The following is a 17087-nucleotide window of genomic DNA, read 5'->3' as shown; positions in this document are numbered from 1 at the left end:
GTCCGGAATTTCACGATGGAATCGAAATCTTCGTGACTTATTTTCGTGGTCAATCATGGGTTTTGTTTAAGTGCCGTAGCTTTTGAAAATTTAGACGTTTGGCGTTGATATAAGTGGTCTGAAGATGGTTTCTGAGACCCCTCAAAACGTCAAAATAGTTTCTTCAAGCTCAAAATTGAGTTTTTTATGCAATTCTCACGTACCCTCAATCTCAGGCATCCGAATTTACAAGCTGAATTGATCCATCCATACAATTGATTGAGTTACTACGAATTTTTTTGCTTTTTGGAGCAGAAAAATTGAGATATCTTGATGAGAAAAATTTGTAGATTGACAAAAAAAAAAACTCTCAACATTCGTATGAAATGTAATGATGCGAAACTGAAAACAAATTACGGGATACAAATTCAAACTGCAAATAAAATCCAATGCAATGCTATAAGTCTAATAAAATAGAAATAGAAGCACAGAGGTGGTGTATTCGCTCACGGGTATTATTGCTATTTTTATTATTATCATCATTATTTCCATTATTACCATCATGATTATTACCCATATATCTGAAGTACATCAGCTTCACCCGCAGTCGTGATTTTCCGAAGTCACGGAAGTCGATTTCCGCGGTACTCGCGGAGGCAGATGAAAAACTTGGTCGCGTATCGTAAATACGTATATTTTATATACCTATATACTATGTAATGTATGTACGGATGGTTCTAGTACGGCAGACAACACATATCAAGGTTCCAATATGGGACTCGTATCGCTGCAGGCGTATCAAACGTACGACAGATTTACATCGTGAATTGACTTCATAAACAGTCGACCATTCTTTGTACCCACCGGGGCTTATGTACGTGTCACTGGGTCTTCCGTATCGCGGATCTCCGGTATATACATATATATATATATACATATATAGAGCTCATTTTTTACCTAGGATTGTTTACTTTGGAAGATAATTTAGAGTGATACCGATAATTTGAAAATACCATAATGGAGAAGAGAGTTTGACTTCCGTGTTCGAAACGTTTTCAAACGTGCGGTAAAATTATTTCCACTGATATGAATTTTTTATTCTTCGATTCAGAACTCGAGGTAGTTTTTCGTTGTAGATACGAGTCCTCCTCGATCTCCAACTATCTCGATTCGGAATTCGATCGAATCCGATTATTTGGGCAACTAGTGCATTAGGGATCGTTTGTTTTCGGAGCTAATGACGCTCCGGCATCTGGTGCGCATAATTCGGTTTGTTCAAATTGTTGAATTTTAATTCGAGCGCTTGAATTTTCGGTGCCGCGAGGCAGCGTGTGTCCCTACCCCGATTGTTGTTATTTTCGTTGGCAATTAAGTTGGAAATAAATTTTCGGTCGGAGTTACAATTATCGTTGTTATTCGTCGAAGAAGCTCTCGACGGGTTGAGCGAACCGTCGTTACTTCCTTCAAAGTGTTTTTGCCGCTCCAAGGAACCGCGGCTGCCCTTCTCAGCTGACGTGAAAAACACTCGTTACATTATTAAATTTGAATTCGTTGGACGAAATGGAATCACAAAAAAAATACCCATTATTCAAATCCCGTCAGAACGGAAGGGTTCAAACAGACCTTCCTCCATGTTCCCTTACGAGTTTCACTGTTTTTGATGTGACGCAAAGAATGCTTGGGACAGGAACGAACGCCTCTCGGAGTAGAAACCTGCAGACGACGATCTTATTACAATTTCATTACTGCAGCCAGGCTGTTACATTCTGTCAGACCACGACGTACAACCGCTCTCCTCTATTTTCCATCATATCCCGCAGAAACTCCTCTCTTCCTTTTTTTTTTTTCCTCACTCTTCTCAGAAACAATAGACCCGAGGGGTGGTTAGAGGTGTCAGGGAGTGTACTCCCGCCATCGATCCTCGTTCTTACTCATAATTTCTTTTTTTTTGTCTATAACGCAAAGATTTCTTCTCATCGTCAGCTAATACCGCGTACCTCGTCATGATCGAGGAATGACAACGGGAGGGATTAGAGGGAGGAAGAAATTGATCAGAGATTCGAATTCCGCGCATTCCATCTCCACCTATCGGGAGCTGAGGGGAATAGCGATGAACGGGAGAGACCGAGGGGATGATCATTTATTTATTTTTTTCTTCACATTCTTCTTTGTATCAAAGTTTAGTAGCTGATCGGGTATTTCGAACGGTAACTTCCGTTTCCTACCCGCGAATTACGAAAATTTGGGGTAGCTGGACCTTCAACTTACTTGTTCGGCGTTTGAAAGTTCGACTTTCCTTTCAGCCGAAGGTTGCAAGATACGCCCTAATCTCCGTCCGGTCGTCCGTGTGTAACATTCGTTTCCGGAGAACCGAGGGAGTAAGAAAAAAAGGGGACAAGTTGATAACGATGAAAGTGGTGGCTAATCGTTTCGTTCTTCATCAACTATTTGCCCACGGGATCAACGAGACGTGACAGGCAGCGTACACGTAGAGGGTAATATTTTAAAGCGGAGATAAACGGGGCGGTAAGATAATTTCGTGGGAAATTTCGAGAAAATCAGGTGCTCCGTATCAAGCGGCGCCGATACCTGGAAAGTTCCGGGATACGTGGGCGTGTTCGACTAACGCAATTTGCGATGGTGTAGCTCCAGAGTTAGAACTCAATACTCAGAGCCGATGTGGGAGGGCATTAGGACGCGAGGTTGTGTAATTTAACCTCAGTTAAATAGTATGATCTTTGAACGGTGATAATCTCCGCTTACTCGTTATACCTATTCGTGTGTAGCGACACGCCACGGGTGTTTGATTCGAACGTTCCAACAAATATCACCAATCTCAATTCGAATCGGTATTCGGAGAATAGTTTTCACCCTCATCCCAAAAAATCGATCCAATCGACGTGGCTCTACGTAACATATGAATCAGATATCTCGAGAATTTAGTCTTTCGCATTTATCTGTTTTCCCGTTTTTACGAATCGCGGTCACGTCACGCGCAATGATAACTTATACTTCGGGGCAGAAATGGACATTTAATTAGGCTCCGAGAAGCGGATCAAGATCGAGCGATGTATAATTGCTTCGTGAATTTAGTAAACGCCTCTCGTCCTTTATTTCACACATGTCCAAACAGACGTATTTCCAGCGCTGATTTACACCCTCTGGGTTTCTATCTATAACACATCGTCGAACTCACGTTCGTCCGCCATCGTGATTGATATTCGTATGTACGTGTAATTAATATACACACGCATGGAGGACTGCATCATCATTACGCGCATCGGTCAAGCGTTTTGGCGATACAATTGACGGGTCATTACTCACCCCAAATTTATCCCGAATTATTTTCTCACGACTGTTCGATCACTCCAGGTGTGTCGGAACCGGGAACTGAAATCCGAAAACGTATAAGGATGACAAAAATACGAAGATAATTTTCGCAGCAGTTGCAATTACGGAGGTTCGTTAGAAGAAGAAGAACCTGGAGGTAAAAAGTTTGGTCGGACTGACTTCGGTTATGCGTTAGAGTTAGACAGACGTTATCAGTAACGTGCAGGGTACGACAGACTGGCAGTTATTTAGTTATGCAACGATATCATCGTAGTTTTTTCATTGCCCGTAGCGTATTGCAGTTTATCGCCAATTATAATACTAAATTATTTTGCCCTTGTTCGAGGCGATTAGGTTGGCTGGTCGATTAATTATTTTCATGGCCGTTGAAAGCATCGCAAATATTTTCCACATCTCCGTTCACTGAGCGGAAGGAATGGGAAAGCATCTTATAAATCGAATCATCGTCAAGGCGGAACTTAACATTTTTTTCCGGTCATTTTATTCTCGTTGCTGAAGAGACCGACGGAATCGACCTACCGCTTTGTTTTCTCGGATACTTGAAAATTTTCTAAAAAGCAACCAGGTAAAGAAAAAAAACGATTCCAGGCTGACTGCAGACTTTCGATAATAATTTCTCTGACTTGAGTCCACTTTATTTAATTCAGGAACTCAAGAATGGTAATTTATTGCAAAACTGTTGTAACAATGAGGCTGACGCGTCTTAAAGGTGACACGTAATTAGAGAATAATTTGTTATTCCCTCGTATCTTACATGTCTATATATAGTTCACGTATCTGATATATTTTCGCGTCTTATCTCGTATATCTCGACTCGTTATCAAATACTTTATAGACTGCTGGAGTCATTATCTAATATTCGAGTCCTTGCTACCTTTCTCGCAAATTCTTACGGATCAACGGAGCTCCGTTGAAGGATTTATTTTATCCGTAGGAGAGAAAAAGTTCGGTCGAGTCGGTTCAGCTTCACAGCTTCCGTTGGTCGATAAACTTTTTCGGATCAATAGAGCTTGCGTTTGAATCGGCTGTAGCTAAGCATTCGAGCTTTTATTTACAGAGTCCTGTTCCATAGCGTACGACCGAAGGCTACGTTTTATCGACGGTAGGTCAGAGCGTGCAAGCTCGAACTTTCGCAGCCCCCGAGCAGCGCGAAAGCACGGAGACCAACCATAGATAAAAGCGTTGCGATTTACGCGCTGCAAGCTTCCGTGAAATTCGAACCTGAAAATTCCGAAAGCTCAACAGAAAATTGATGCCGAAAGCTCGAGCTTTCACTGTCCGACAACCCCGTAAATCAAGATTTGAATCTGATGGATGCGGAGAAGTCCGTTCTCCCTTCAGAAAGAAAAGCTCAAAGTTTATAGTTTGGAGTCTATCCGCGGGATTTCTCACGCCGTTTTTTCCTATTGATTCCGCGAGGATTAACCGACCCGCGTTACTCGCGTCGGATTCAAGTTTTACACTCTGAATCTGTCAACGGTGAATGGGGCCCCATCTTTTCTCGAATCCATTACACAAGTCTGAAGAAAAAAAAAAAAAAGAACAAGCAACGAATTCCCAAGGGTTGCGGGACGTAAGTACATCTGAATACCAATTAGTCGAAAAAGTTTGTGCTTTTTCAGGGTCCACTTCGCGATGCTCGCGTGGTCCCTATGGAGATGATATAAGGGTTTGACTTCCTTAAGTAACTTTTCGGTCATCTAAGTTTCCTTCTTTTTCTCCTCCTTTTTTACTCGGACAATCTCCCGATCTCAACCCCCGTGAAAGCTCGATTAATCCGACAAACATCGCCCACCATGGGAGTTGTTTGCCTCTTTCGCTTTCTCGGACCCGCCTTACTTTCTTTGCATCTTTTTTCGGGTTCCCTTTCTAATAAGGGTTGACTTTTGGGGAAAATGTCGAGCTTTCGGACCCGATCCTCGCGTCTAGGTAAATAATGGAAGGATCGCAAGTATCATTTGGAGTGCAAGTGAATGACCGCGCTAATTCGAGCGCATGCGTCCAGCGTGTGCGTACGGGCGAAGAGATCAAGAGAGGGAAGAAGAGAAAAAGGGAGAGAGAGAGGAAGAGGCGAATTGCGGGAGAGGAGAGAGAGAGACAGGGGAGAGCGAGAAGTGAGAGGCGCCGCGTACGGAGGAATACGACTGAAACTTCGCGCTCAGATTCCCGCGTCTCAGTTTCAACTCAACCGCGCCGCGTCCGTAAGCCCAGAATGATGTGACTTCCTTTTATATATGACAAACTTAGTAAAGTTGCTCATCACGCTACGTGCAAATGGGATATCACCAAAGATAAAACTTGGACGAATTAACGGGCGCGATTGAAATGAACGGGTTAAACGCAGCTGATGGCGAGAACTCGAAGTGACCGTTGCGGTTTTATCGGCGTGAATTTTCAGCCTCGAAACAGTGATTTTGTGAACAAACGTAATTGTCTCGATAGTTTTCGTACCGAGTATTTTCCAACGAGGAAAAGTGCATCGCGCGAATTTTTTTGGAATTTTTTTGGTAAATCAGGACGTCTGGGCGAATGTGATAGAATTTTTAATATTCCGAAACTGCACGATGAAATTTTACTGCTCCAGATACAAGTGGTGCGAAATTTTATTGAAACTGAAAAAATTTATCGGAATACAAGAATATAATACAAGAAAACAAAAATCATCGTCCGGAGGAATCACAAAAAATCACTGTGCGGTAGATAACTGAGGATCGTTAACGAGAATCACGTACGTGTACCGTGGATAATTTTGAAAAATAATTCTCTCGAGTTTTGTCGAAACAACGGGGGAGAAAAAAAAAAAAGCTAAAAGAAAAGAGAATCATCCCTCTGAACTTATTATACTAATTTAATCCTCGAGGTTGATGTACGGAGTGACGAGATTAATTCGTTAAAGCGTATTATAGCTTAGGGACAGCTGTTTTAATACACCTGTAATCCGAGAAACGCTAATGGTAACATTTACTGCAGGATATTCCGGGGTTAAGATTGAGGTTTTGTTGTCCAGGCGGGTGGGTTGTTGTGCGGGGCGTTGGAGTTTTGGTCCCGCCGCGAATTTTGACCGGACCATTACACGCGGCACATAACTCCCGGGGAGGTCATTTCTCGGGATGTGCTTTTATCCTCACTCTACCTCCGACCTCTTTACTCACTGTACTTACTTCGATACCTTCGACTTACAAAAGCTCAGCTTTAGTCACACCAAGTTTCGCAAGACGCATTTAACTACGCCCAACGTATATTACCCATAAAGAAGTCTCATGATTGACCACAGATGGAATTTTTTTTTTTTTTTTTTTTCTCACCACGTTTACAGTTGCAGATATCGAACAGATGTGTAGATACGTATAATGTATGTATATACGTTAAGAAAATACGTGATCACGATTATCTACGCAAGATCCAAAAATAGGTGCACACGCAGATACTGATTTTTTTGTTCTCGGATCGCGTGCGAATTGAAAAAAAATTCTAATTTTCTCGCTAACTAACTATTTTTCCAACCCCACTGTTATTACGGGTGTAACGGGTGATTTGAGCGATATCTATAGATCCGTTTCGTGTAATATCTGGTTCCTGCGAAAACGTTGGATGTATATACCGAGATTGTTTTAGTCACGCTCGAAAATTCAGGTGGAATTTTTTCACCCCCAATGTTCGGGAAATCTTAAACAAGCAAGGAGCGGGCGGTGGGTAGTAGTACCTACGTCGCGCTCCATTCGAGCTTTTATTCCTCCGCAGCTTTTTCGAGGACTGCGGAGGCCGGAAATCGATGGTACTAAAGAAAATCTCATACCTGGCCACATCGCCGATTTATATCGAGATGCGTTGTGTTTATTCGCGAGATGGATTGAAAGAAACGTCGTCCGCGGGGTAGTGAAAAAAAAAAGAGTCGAAAGTGTATTGAAGAGAGAGAGAGAGAAAATAACTCGCCCCCTTATCCCGAGCTAATATTTTTTGGTGTCGTTTTATTTCTCCCGCTGTAATTCCTCGACCTATATAAAGGTGTAAAAATATTCGCCGCAAATTTCCTGGGTAAATATTCGACGCGCTTGAAGTCGGAGGTGATATTTTCACGAATTCGAGTTGATTTCATCGGAATTCAAATTGCGATAATTTTCGCACGCGGTTCACTGTAGACTCACCGCGAAAATTTGGGCGATAATAAAAAAAAGAAGAAAAAAAAAATAAATAGATAAAAATAGGAGGACTAAACGATTACGCGGCGATCCAAGAATCGTAAGCGCGGCGATTACACCCCTGTTATTCTACTCCTTGTTCGATGTCCAGGTGTCGTTTTAGAAAGAACACATCGTTTTTATTAATTGTTTAAATAAAATTTTTAGTTTTTTATTATAAAAAATGAAATATTCAGTCTCCGACAGCTATAAGCCTCAGAGATGGATGCCTCGAGTCGTGAAAAATGAATGAATTCCGATGTTTGAGCCGCGCGGGGATGTAACGGCTAATGGTTGATGAATTGTTTCGCGTGGTTTCTGTTGCACGGTCGGACGTGAATTGACTCGACAAACTCGAAACAATTCTTCTTTCCAAGGATATTATTTATCGTACCTGTACAACATCAAAAATACGTATGCATAGGAGAATCGATACGGCAAACATATTATGTTCTCAGCAAGGGTCTGTACACATGCGTATGAACAAATGTTTACCCGAAACATACCTTATTTACACATTTCAATAAATAGGGTATCGTGTACATACATCCGTACATAATACCTGTACACAATTTTTCTCAGAGAATATAAAATAAATGCGTTTCCAATTCGATTTCTCTTTGTGCAGACGCATATGATATGTAGCTGCTGCGAGGGGTAACGTGTTTTTGTTTTTTTGGAAAAGAATAAAAAAAATTGAACAAAATTGAAAAATTATAAGTTCGTACGTACGTACGTGTATTTAACGCAAATGGACTGCCGGTGATCTGTGATTTATGTTTTTCTAAAAGTTCATATCGGTAAAACAAAAAAAGACAACGTATAAAAAGTGTGTAACTGTAAATTCGAACCTATACACCTCTATGAAATAGTAATACAACTAAATATAAAATAAGAAACCAAAAAAATTGATATTAATGAAATTGAGAAAAAAAATTTCGGGGAATATGTGCGCTTGAAAATCAACATTTTTATAAATTCGATCAATCACCTAACACATCTTTCTAATAATGTACATCAAATGAACCATACCAAGTGTCTGTAAAACCAAAAATGAAAAAACTGAAGCTGAAGGAATAGTACTTATGTTACAAGAGCGTAATAAATATCGGCACGTTTTTTCACATAAAAAAAAATAATAAAAAAACCTCAAAGCAATCGTACGTTTCACGAATAATCAACTAAACATCGTCTATCGTTCATTGAAAACTAAAAAATAAAATTTCACTTTCATCGGTACAGATAATCTACTATCGTATTCTCTCCTCGTCGATATATATATATAAACATAGATAGATACAAAAAAAGAACCAGATATATCGTGTACCGTTACTCGAACGCGATGACAATCCGATTTGTCCGTGCTTCAGGCGAAGAGGAGGACGTGGGCGAGTCAAGTTCGGCAAATTGTCCTCGTTCGTCTAAGAAATATTCAGTACGAACTCGATGTTGTTATCATCGTCTATTTTTTCTAATATTTTTATCAAGCAACGTGACTGTGATCGAATCCGTGCTGATACATAGCGGTGGAAACCGAGGCGGAGGAGTAGTCAAGTTGGCAGTTATCGCCCCGTCGGATCCACGGTACGAACAGGCCCTGCCGCGAGTCCTGCCCGCGGTCAGTTTGGCCGTGAGGGCCGTTGTCTCGTCGAAAGGCCCTTTGCCCGGATGGACGATCAAGGTCGACCACAGAGACTCGCAGTGCTCCAGTACCTTTGGTCCACTCGCCGCATTCGAATTCTACATCAACAGGACGGCAGGTCGATCATATTTCACTGCGATTATTATTTATCATTCATACAGTCGGACGAGCGAATACGTAACGAAGGACGGAATTATTTAAATCTCACGCCGAGTATTATCGTTTCCAACGGTAAAAACACACGGGGATCTCACACCGATCTTGATTGTGTTACGCGGACTCGAGTCGCCGTGATTCGGTCGATCTTGGGACCTCATGGGTGATTTCAAATTAGAGAAAGGAGGAGCGGGATTGGTGCTTCTAAAAATAGGGATTGACCGTCAATCAACGATCCAGCCGATAATTCCGATCTCGTTATACATTTGCTCAGGGATTACATAACGAGTCTACGAATAACCGCTTTGGATATGGATGAATAATTATAAGACTTTAACCGCATGCTAATTTCATTTTTTTTAGATCGCTAACATCTCATCGATCAGTTGGTTTTTATTTATTTATTTATTTACTTGTTTTTTTTTTGTGGCCCCCTCCAAAATGGAAAGAGTATTTTTCCGTTACAAGCGTTATACCCGTGGTTGTAATTCTTCGGAGAGTTTCACTTTCTTGATTAAGCTTCTTTTTTTTTCTGTCGTTTTTTTTTTTTGTTAATTGAAAAAAATTTTCTCGCTTTTTTTTTTTTTTTTCTTATTCTTCATAAATATGCAATTTGATCTGAAGAGCCGCAGCAGCACTTGGGTTTTTGGGGGGACAGAATTTAATTATTCGAAATTAGGTTTTAAGTGAGAGTAAACGAGTAAGCGTTCCTATTATCCAGTTGTTTCGTTATTATTACGGTATACATATACTTAATTCACCGAATATTACACCAGCCGACGTGTATGTAACAATTCATGGTGGTGTGAGTTGAAAACTCAGAGTCACCCGGTTTGTCGTTCGCCTCTCACGAAATTTGACCAATTCCGATATAATTTCAAACGAAGATTAAAATTAATTGAAAGAAATTGTCTAGCTGGAGAAACAACCACAATTATTTCAATTGCCTTGGTCGTGTTTTTCACTCTGATACGTATCGTCTGTATAAGGATTAGGCGTGTGTACGATGTGTGTATTTTTAGTTGTGGATACAACTGTTTTTACTCCCGTATAACGATACGCGATCGTTGCGCGACGATGTTTAAATTTAAAACGAATTTAAAATCTCGATTCATTCGCCGTGCGTTGAAGCGAAAAAGAAAAGCAAAAAGGAAAGAAGAAACCACCGATGGTTCTCAGACGTGCATTTGGCAAATTAGATTCCGTCCTCATGTACCACCTGCTGCTGCATCAAAAACTTATGATTTCTCATATTTCTCGCAGCCGTTATAAAACTTGAGCAAACGAGTTTTGAGTTTTTTGTTTTTTCGTTGGAAACGTGAGGAGAAAGAAAAAAATAATTTCAGCCCGATGGTCAAGCATTGAAAATAATATTTCACGTCCGACGAACTTCCGTATCAATATAATTTCTGCTACCCACTCCGTCTGCGAAAAACCCGCTCGAGATTCGCCTTGAGGGGAAAAAAGCTCTGCGATAAAACGAAATGGATTGATAAAAAATTTGAAAAATTGTACCATCTCAACTGATTCCCACTTTTTATCAGTTACTCCGACTCAGAAGGCCTGTAAAGTCAACGTTGAGCTGAAAACTGTGTGATCCATGAATTTTATGTTTTTCGAAAACTGGATTGGGCACCTATTTATTTTTACACACAGACTTCCGGACGATCCCAATGATCGATGTGGCGCTCCAGCCGATATTCACGTAAATTTTCAACCGTCTGCATTTATCGGAATTACAAAATAATTCCTTACAGGTGCAAATTATTGGGATATTTTTTTGCTTACTATATACTTGTACTTGTGCTTTTTTCTTTCCGATGACTGAAAATCGGCTCGACTCAACTGAAGAAATCGACTTACGCCGTCACCCCTACCCCTGTATCGTGCGTACTTATCTTACAAACGAGAATCGGGCTCAACTTACTTTCCACCGTTCGCGAGGGTTTATATGGGCGCCCGTTTCTTTCATAACCCTAGTATCTACGACCTTTATTCTTCTTCTCTTTTCTTACGGTATTTTTTATTGCAACGAGATTCTTCCAGGGGGTGGGTAAAGGGGGGCGGCGAAATACACGTCGCTGGAAACGCTGACGCGTCGTATTCACCGCCGCTTCGTATGACCGAAATAACTCAACTAGTTAGCCGAAAACAGATCGTTGGAAGTGGACAATTTTTATATATTTTTTCTTCCGTCTTTATATTTCTCGTTTGTAACTCGAAGATAAAAATTCGGCGGTAGCGTTACGTCGCATTATATCCAGGGTCGTTGATCGAATCACACTTGTGAGATGAAAATGAAAAAGGATAATTCGGGAATTTTTAGCACACAAGAATTTGGGTCGGGCATTACGTCTGCACACGTGTAGCGGTGCAGTGTAAAAAAAATCCACACCGTCGTACCTTTTTCGTCTCTTTCTCCATTCCGTTTCCCATTTGTAAAATTACCTGTTGCGTTATTCGATCCTAGAATATCTGTGCGAAAAGTTTTAGGTCTGGTATGTTTTTTTTTTTTTTTTCACGCTACTGGGAGGTAATCTTGTAGGTGAGAGTAAAATAGGGTGTACGTTTCGCGCGTAGTAAGTCGGTCCGCGTACGAATTAATTGAAAAAAAAAAAAAAAACAAGCTGCGAACGCAACGCGGTACAATTAGATGGTACGAAGAGTCAGAGCGTGCACTGGAAGAGCAAGAGAGGGGCTTACGTATATCATGTGTACGGGATAACGCGATGTGCCACGCCGCACGCGGTTTGTTAACCATTTTAATTACAACTCATTTGCGCCAGGCACGCATTTCACTTTATCCAGAGGCTGCTGGCTGTTCGTGGATCGCGCAATGCCGAGCCCTCCTCATCCCCGTCCCGTGTCTATGCGGTTCGACGTTACGGAATTATACAACTTCGAACGGTCCGCGACTCGCCTCGTCGTTCCTTCGCAGCTTCGGGGCTTATACGGGGTTACCCATCCACACGTACGTACGTACGCGGTATAGAGATATACACAGATGTAAAAATGTGACTATTTTTATCAAAAAATGACGTCATACGTTTGCAGCTGCAGTACGAGTGGACGCGGTCACTCAACCAGAGTCGTGACATCGAGTGTCCCTTAATTCCGTTTAATTACCCCCTTCGCGGTAAATAATTGTTACTCCGTCGCAAGGCGGGGTTAATTTACCGTCACCGTTCGCTCGGTTTCATTTTATCGCATTTTTTTTTCTTTTTTTTATATCCTCACTTTCCGTGGACGCAGTTAACCCTTTTCTTCTCGCGTGTGGTCACGATCTTATCGAAAATATGACGTTTCAACGCACCGGGGTGGTGCGCGCGTATCGCAGTCGATTATACCCGTCATTGTGATTCGGTAGATTTTGGTGAAATCTGGTTACGCTAAATTTGTCCCCGCGGCATATTGTATACGACGAGAGCGTAGAATCGCACGGCGCCGCGCGGAATATCTAGTGGGCGGTTATTCGCTACCCCCAAAATTGCTGCTAAAAGCAACTTCAGGTTTCCGTCTCAATTTCGCAGCCATTTCGTTCCCCGCGTTGACGTCGCTTCCCACTGCTCTTCCCGCTGCAATGCATCACTCCAAGGTGCTTTCAATTACCCAACCTTGAATGTTTAAGGTACGTACGTTCCTTGTCGTCAGACATACGCTACAGATGCATGGGTGTACGCGTGCACACGTATCACAGTTTTCTCCCTGATGCGGCGCAAAGCTCGCGTACAACGCGAATAGCTACGGGGTTGTAATTTCTCACCGTGTCGTATCTCGGGTTGAAAACTTTACGCGATATGATCGATCTTTTTGTCGGAGAAATTCCGTCGCGTTCGTAGCGACGTTTATATCTATTAGGATTAATTTGAGATGTGTCGGGCGGCCGCACGCCGCGGTCCTCGGAACTAGGGGGATGCTGGAATTCTAGTTATAGTTGAGAAGCCGATGAAGTGGTGAATAATGTATTGCGATCCTAGGGGAGTTTCTTGTCGCCGCAACGACCGCGTCGACCTTCTCGACGCATCGATGCATCCTTTGATTACCGTCGAGCTTTCCTCGCGTTCTACAGAATTTCCAAACATCGTACAGCTGCCGTTCCACGTTTCTGCGCATCCGGAATGTTTCCGTACCACGCGCGTACGAACAAAATTGCACGCGGGCATTGTTTAATATTTTTTCGTTCGTTGGCTTTCCGTTTAACGTTACATAAAAACGAATCAATCGAAAACCGTTTTACTCGTTCGACAGGTTTTATAGATTTCAACTGTACGCGATGAAAATAGACGCGAGTTAATCGCTGCGTTGAGATTGCTCCGTGAAGACGAGGGGAGAGGGAAAATACGTTAATTATTGCCAGATGTGAGTTCGGTCACTCGTCAAGCGTCACATGTGAAGCTGTCGAGATGTGCTCCGCCGCGTGGGCCGTATAAATTGAGAGGAGAGGGAAAAAAAAAAAAATGAATAAATAAATCGCGATAAAAAAGGAAGGGAAAAGAAAATTTAATACAGAGAACGCAACGTCGGCGTCGAACCTACGTTTACGTCGCTTTTCAGACGGCGTGTAACACTTTCCGAAGTTTCGATTTTCTTGTAAAACAAGCGTAAAATTTTCTTGACGCCAATCTTTTTCATATATACTAGAGGTTAGATGTTGACCCGACGCGATGTCCAAATATGGGTTTTTAAATTGGGAATTTATAGAATCGGAAAAGTCGAATATGACGCCGCGAGCAGACACGTGATTCTGTCTTTTTGATATCCGAGAAAGAAATAAATGAAATCGTTATGACTTTTCTCATCTGATCCTTGAGCCGGGAAATACACGAAAGAAAAAAAGACGAAACTGAGCGAATAAAATAAATAGATAAAAAGTGGAGGGAGTGAAAAGTTTTCGAGACGCCATACGTGTGTACGCGTTAAAGATAACAACCCGAATTACAGCGACGGGTGAATAAGCGATTTTATATCAACGCGAGAGTGCGAGAGAAGAAATTTATTAAGCGGAGCACGCATTCCTCTTCTAAATAGTAATCCGATTCGACTCTCCGTGTAATTCAGCCATACGTTAAAAGAAAAACTAATTTCAACGCTCGGAGTAGTCCACCGCGTGCAGTGTAGTTCGGTGGACTTTTGCCAGGCGGAAAACAAAAAGAATGCGGAAACCGAAGAAAAAAAAAAAAAAAGCCACCGAAAATTGAAGTAGAGTGAAAATTTATCGCAGATAACTCGATCGCGAGCTCGCGAATTACCTGCACTCGCGTCGCTACTGACAACGTAAATTAGCGGAGGTAAATCGTTTACTATCCAGGTAACGAATGTGGTATCGTATGCACAGTGATAAAAGACGATTCATTCGAAAAAAAAGTTCTTTGTCTTTTCGTGTTTCACATTTTTGCAAGGGTAAATCTGGAAGGTTATTAAGATGTGGTTTTAGTTAGCGCGGCGTGTAGCGTGTGCCGCGCGGAGAGAAAAGGCGAAGTTCGAGCTTTGGTGAAAATCTAGCCACGGTGACGGTGGCTCAACTTGTTGCGCGTTTATTGTTGACCCACTGACTTTGACGACGGTCGGTGCTCAGTTTGGTTGTATACTTTGCTTTCACACTAATTGCTGTACGGCGAGCCCCTCTGCGGTAACGTTTGATGACGCGGATCCTTATTGCGAGCAGAGGATATCTGAGGAGCCAGGTACCTAATTCCCAATCACTGCAGCCTCCGCCTACTCGTATACACTCCAACTAGATGTACCGACTCTAATTACTTCCTGTTTCAACAAATTACAATTATTCCCCTCCCCCCTAATCAGCGCTGGGGGACTCGGGAACGTAGACAATATTTGCGAACAAACATTATTAAGCAAAATTGTCACGGTGATATTTGTTTTTCATTTCAATCGAGTAACTTGCACTAATTAGCAAAATTAGCAGGAAGATCGGATCAGGTGAATTGGACTTTATTTCTTACGGATAAAATATATTTGCGGAATAATTTATGGAGCACTCGAAACTTTGATGTCTCAGTCGATACTCGAACGGACAGGTGGTATTGCGACGGGTACCTGTGGAATTTCACTTTTTATCCGCAATTTCGAATCTTTCGATTTCAGATAAAATCGAAGGAATAAACGAACCCCATAAATTCTCGTGGCTTCTAGTCACGTATCCACTTATAGCTACCGATTTCCTTAGTCTTTTTTTTTTTTCTCTCTCTCTTTTTCCTTCTCCTCCCCGCGTTGTCTGCGGGCTTTGATTAGTCGGTGCCCATTTTCTGTGAATAAAGTCGAAAGAGAATTCGAGTGAAAAAATAAGTCGAATGGAATAGCTTGCAGCGGGTATATGTATACGAGTAGACGGTGGACTACCCACTTCTTTGAATACGGAGACGGAAGAGATTGTTGATTCGTTTCAGTTCGTTTTCTTTCCGACGGGCTCCCGGAACAGAGCCCTTCGTAGAGCAAAGAATCGAATCGCTTCTCCGAATCACCTTATTCCGAATACATTATATCGTGTAACAAGCGATATGAGGGGTGAAAAAAGGAGGGCGGCCGGGGGGGGGGGGGGGGGGAGGGAGGGAATCGAAATGCAACAAAAAATAAGAGGAGAAAAAGTAACCGGAAGTCAAGCTATGGGAATCGAAATCACGCCTCTGGGTAACCGTATTGTTACGGATTGGACGAGAAAGCTCTCTCGCTGTCTTGTAAATCTGATTTTCTTTTCTGGATAAGGTATTTCTCTACATCTGCGCTTGTATTCTTCGTAGTTGTTGCCGCTTCGGAGCTGCATTTCGAAACATGGAAACTCGCGTCTCTCGACGCACAATCTCAGTTATTTTCATTATTCCACGCGTGCGATGCCTAGACTCGTAAAATATAGATAACGACACATACCGGATGCGATCGTTTCCACGTGCCCGGCGATCGATGCGCCCGCGCGATGTTATGAATATCATTTTTAAAAAAGGTCGGGGGGACGGCGCGGCGAGCCGGGTGAATCTGAATTTTTGTATTTCCAAAAAAAATCTGCATTCCGTCCACGTAGGATTTGATCTTATTTCCCCCGCTTCGGAACGGCCTTCCCCGGGTCCGAGCCGAGTACTTATACGATGCTTTGGAAATCCTGGTTAAGTACATAACAAATAGTTGAAGAAATCCCATTCGAGGGCTTTTCGGGGTCGCCCCTGACCTCAAGCTTTCCAACAACGGCAACAAAAGAGAGAGAAAATAAATAAAAAATAGGGGAATAATTTCGCCTTGTCGCCCGGAGTAGATATTTAATGTCGAGGTTCTCCTCTTGTGCTAGACCACCCCGAGGAAGGTACAATACGTCGTATTCTCGTTTTTCCAAGGGTCGCGACTCGAGTGTAGCTGCACGATAAATCAAGAGCCAGTCGTCTCGGAAAATGGAGTTTTTCTTTTTTATTCTTGTTTCTTTTTTTCAACAAGGTCGCCATTTTTACGAGACGCCGAATTCTTCGTTTTCGCACAGAAGAAGGTGTTTCGTTACAATAATTATGTTACGAGAGCCGAAATTTTGAGTGGCTGAAACCAATTCCGTTAAAATGATCACGCAGGTGAACCGATCCCATCGCTTCAACAAACACCGACCTAATTCCGAATCCGTACGTAGTGGGTAACTAATGTAAGTAAGTGAATACGGCAACACGGTGGGTGAAGGGTGAAGCTGCGAGTATAATCCGGCTGGGTATACAGAGATGAGAAACTTTTCAAAGGAAGTAACGTCGTCGTTGGCTATGTTAAATAACTAATTTCGCCGCGAGTGACGATGG

The 17087-nt window shown here is 42.2% G+C and overlaps 1 protein-coding gene across 9 annotated transcripts in view; it reads left to right on the top strand.

Moving 5' to 3' along the window:
- Window positions 1-17087, top strand: part of LOC105684161 (atrial natriuretic peptide receptor 2) — a 106256-nt gene that overhangs the window by 15468 nt on the left and 73701 nt on the right. The window contains exons 1-2 of one of the 9 annotated variants that reach the window (XM_048660011.1): window positions 5515-6058; window positions 8137-9268. The exons of 4 other annotated variants lie outside the window; for them this stretch is intronic. In XM_048660011.1, the coding sequence (XP_048515968.1) occupies window positions 8851-9268 (418 nt within the window). In that variant the 5' untranslated portion in view covers window positions 5515-6058; window positions 8137-8850. Of the gene's footprint in view, window positions 1-5514; window positions 6285-8136; window positions 9269-17087 lie in introns of those variants that run through there. 4 more of the 9 variants (XM_048660012.1, XM_048660010.1, XM_048660013.1 and 1 more) reach the window with 4 other exon arrangements.

This window comes from Athalia rosae, chromosome 1 (assembly GCF_917208135.1).
Source record: "Athalia rosae chromosome 1, iyAthRosa1.1, whole genome shotgun sequence".
Taxonomy (NCBI): domain Eukaryota; kingdom Metazoa; phylum Arthropoda; class Insecta; order Hymenoptera; family Athaliidae; genus Athalia; species Athalia rosae.
Note: the sequence above shows the minus strand (reverse complement) of the source record. Positions and strands in the feature narration are given on the sequence as shown.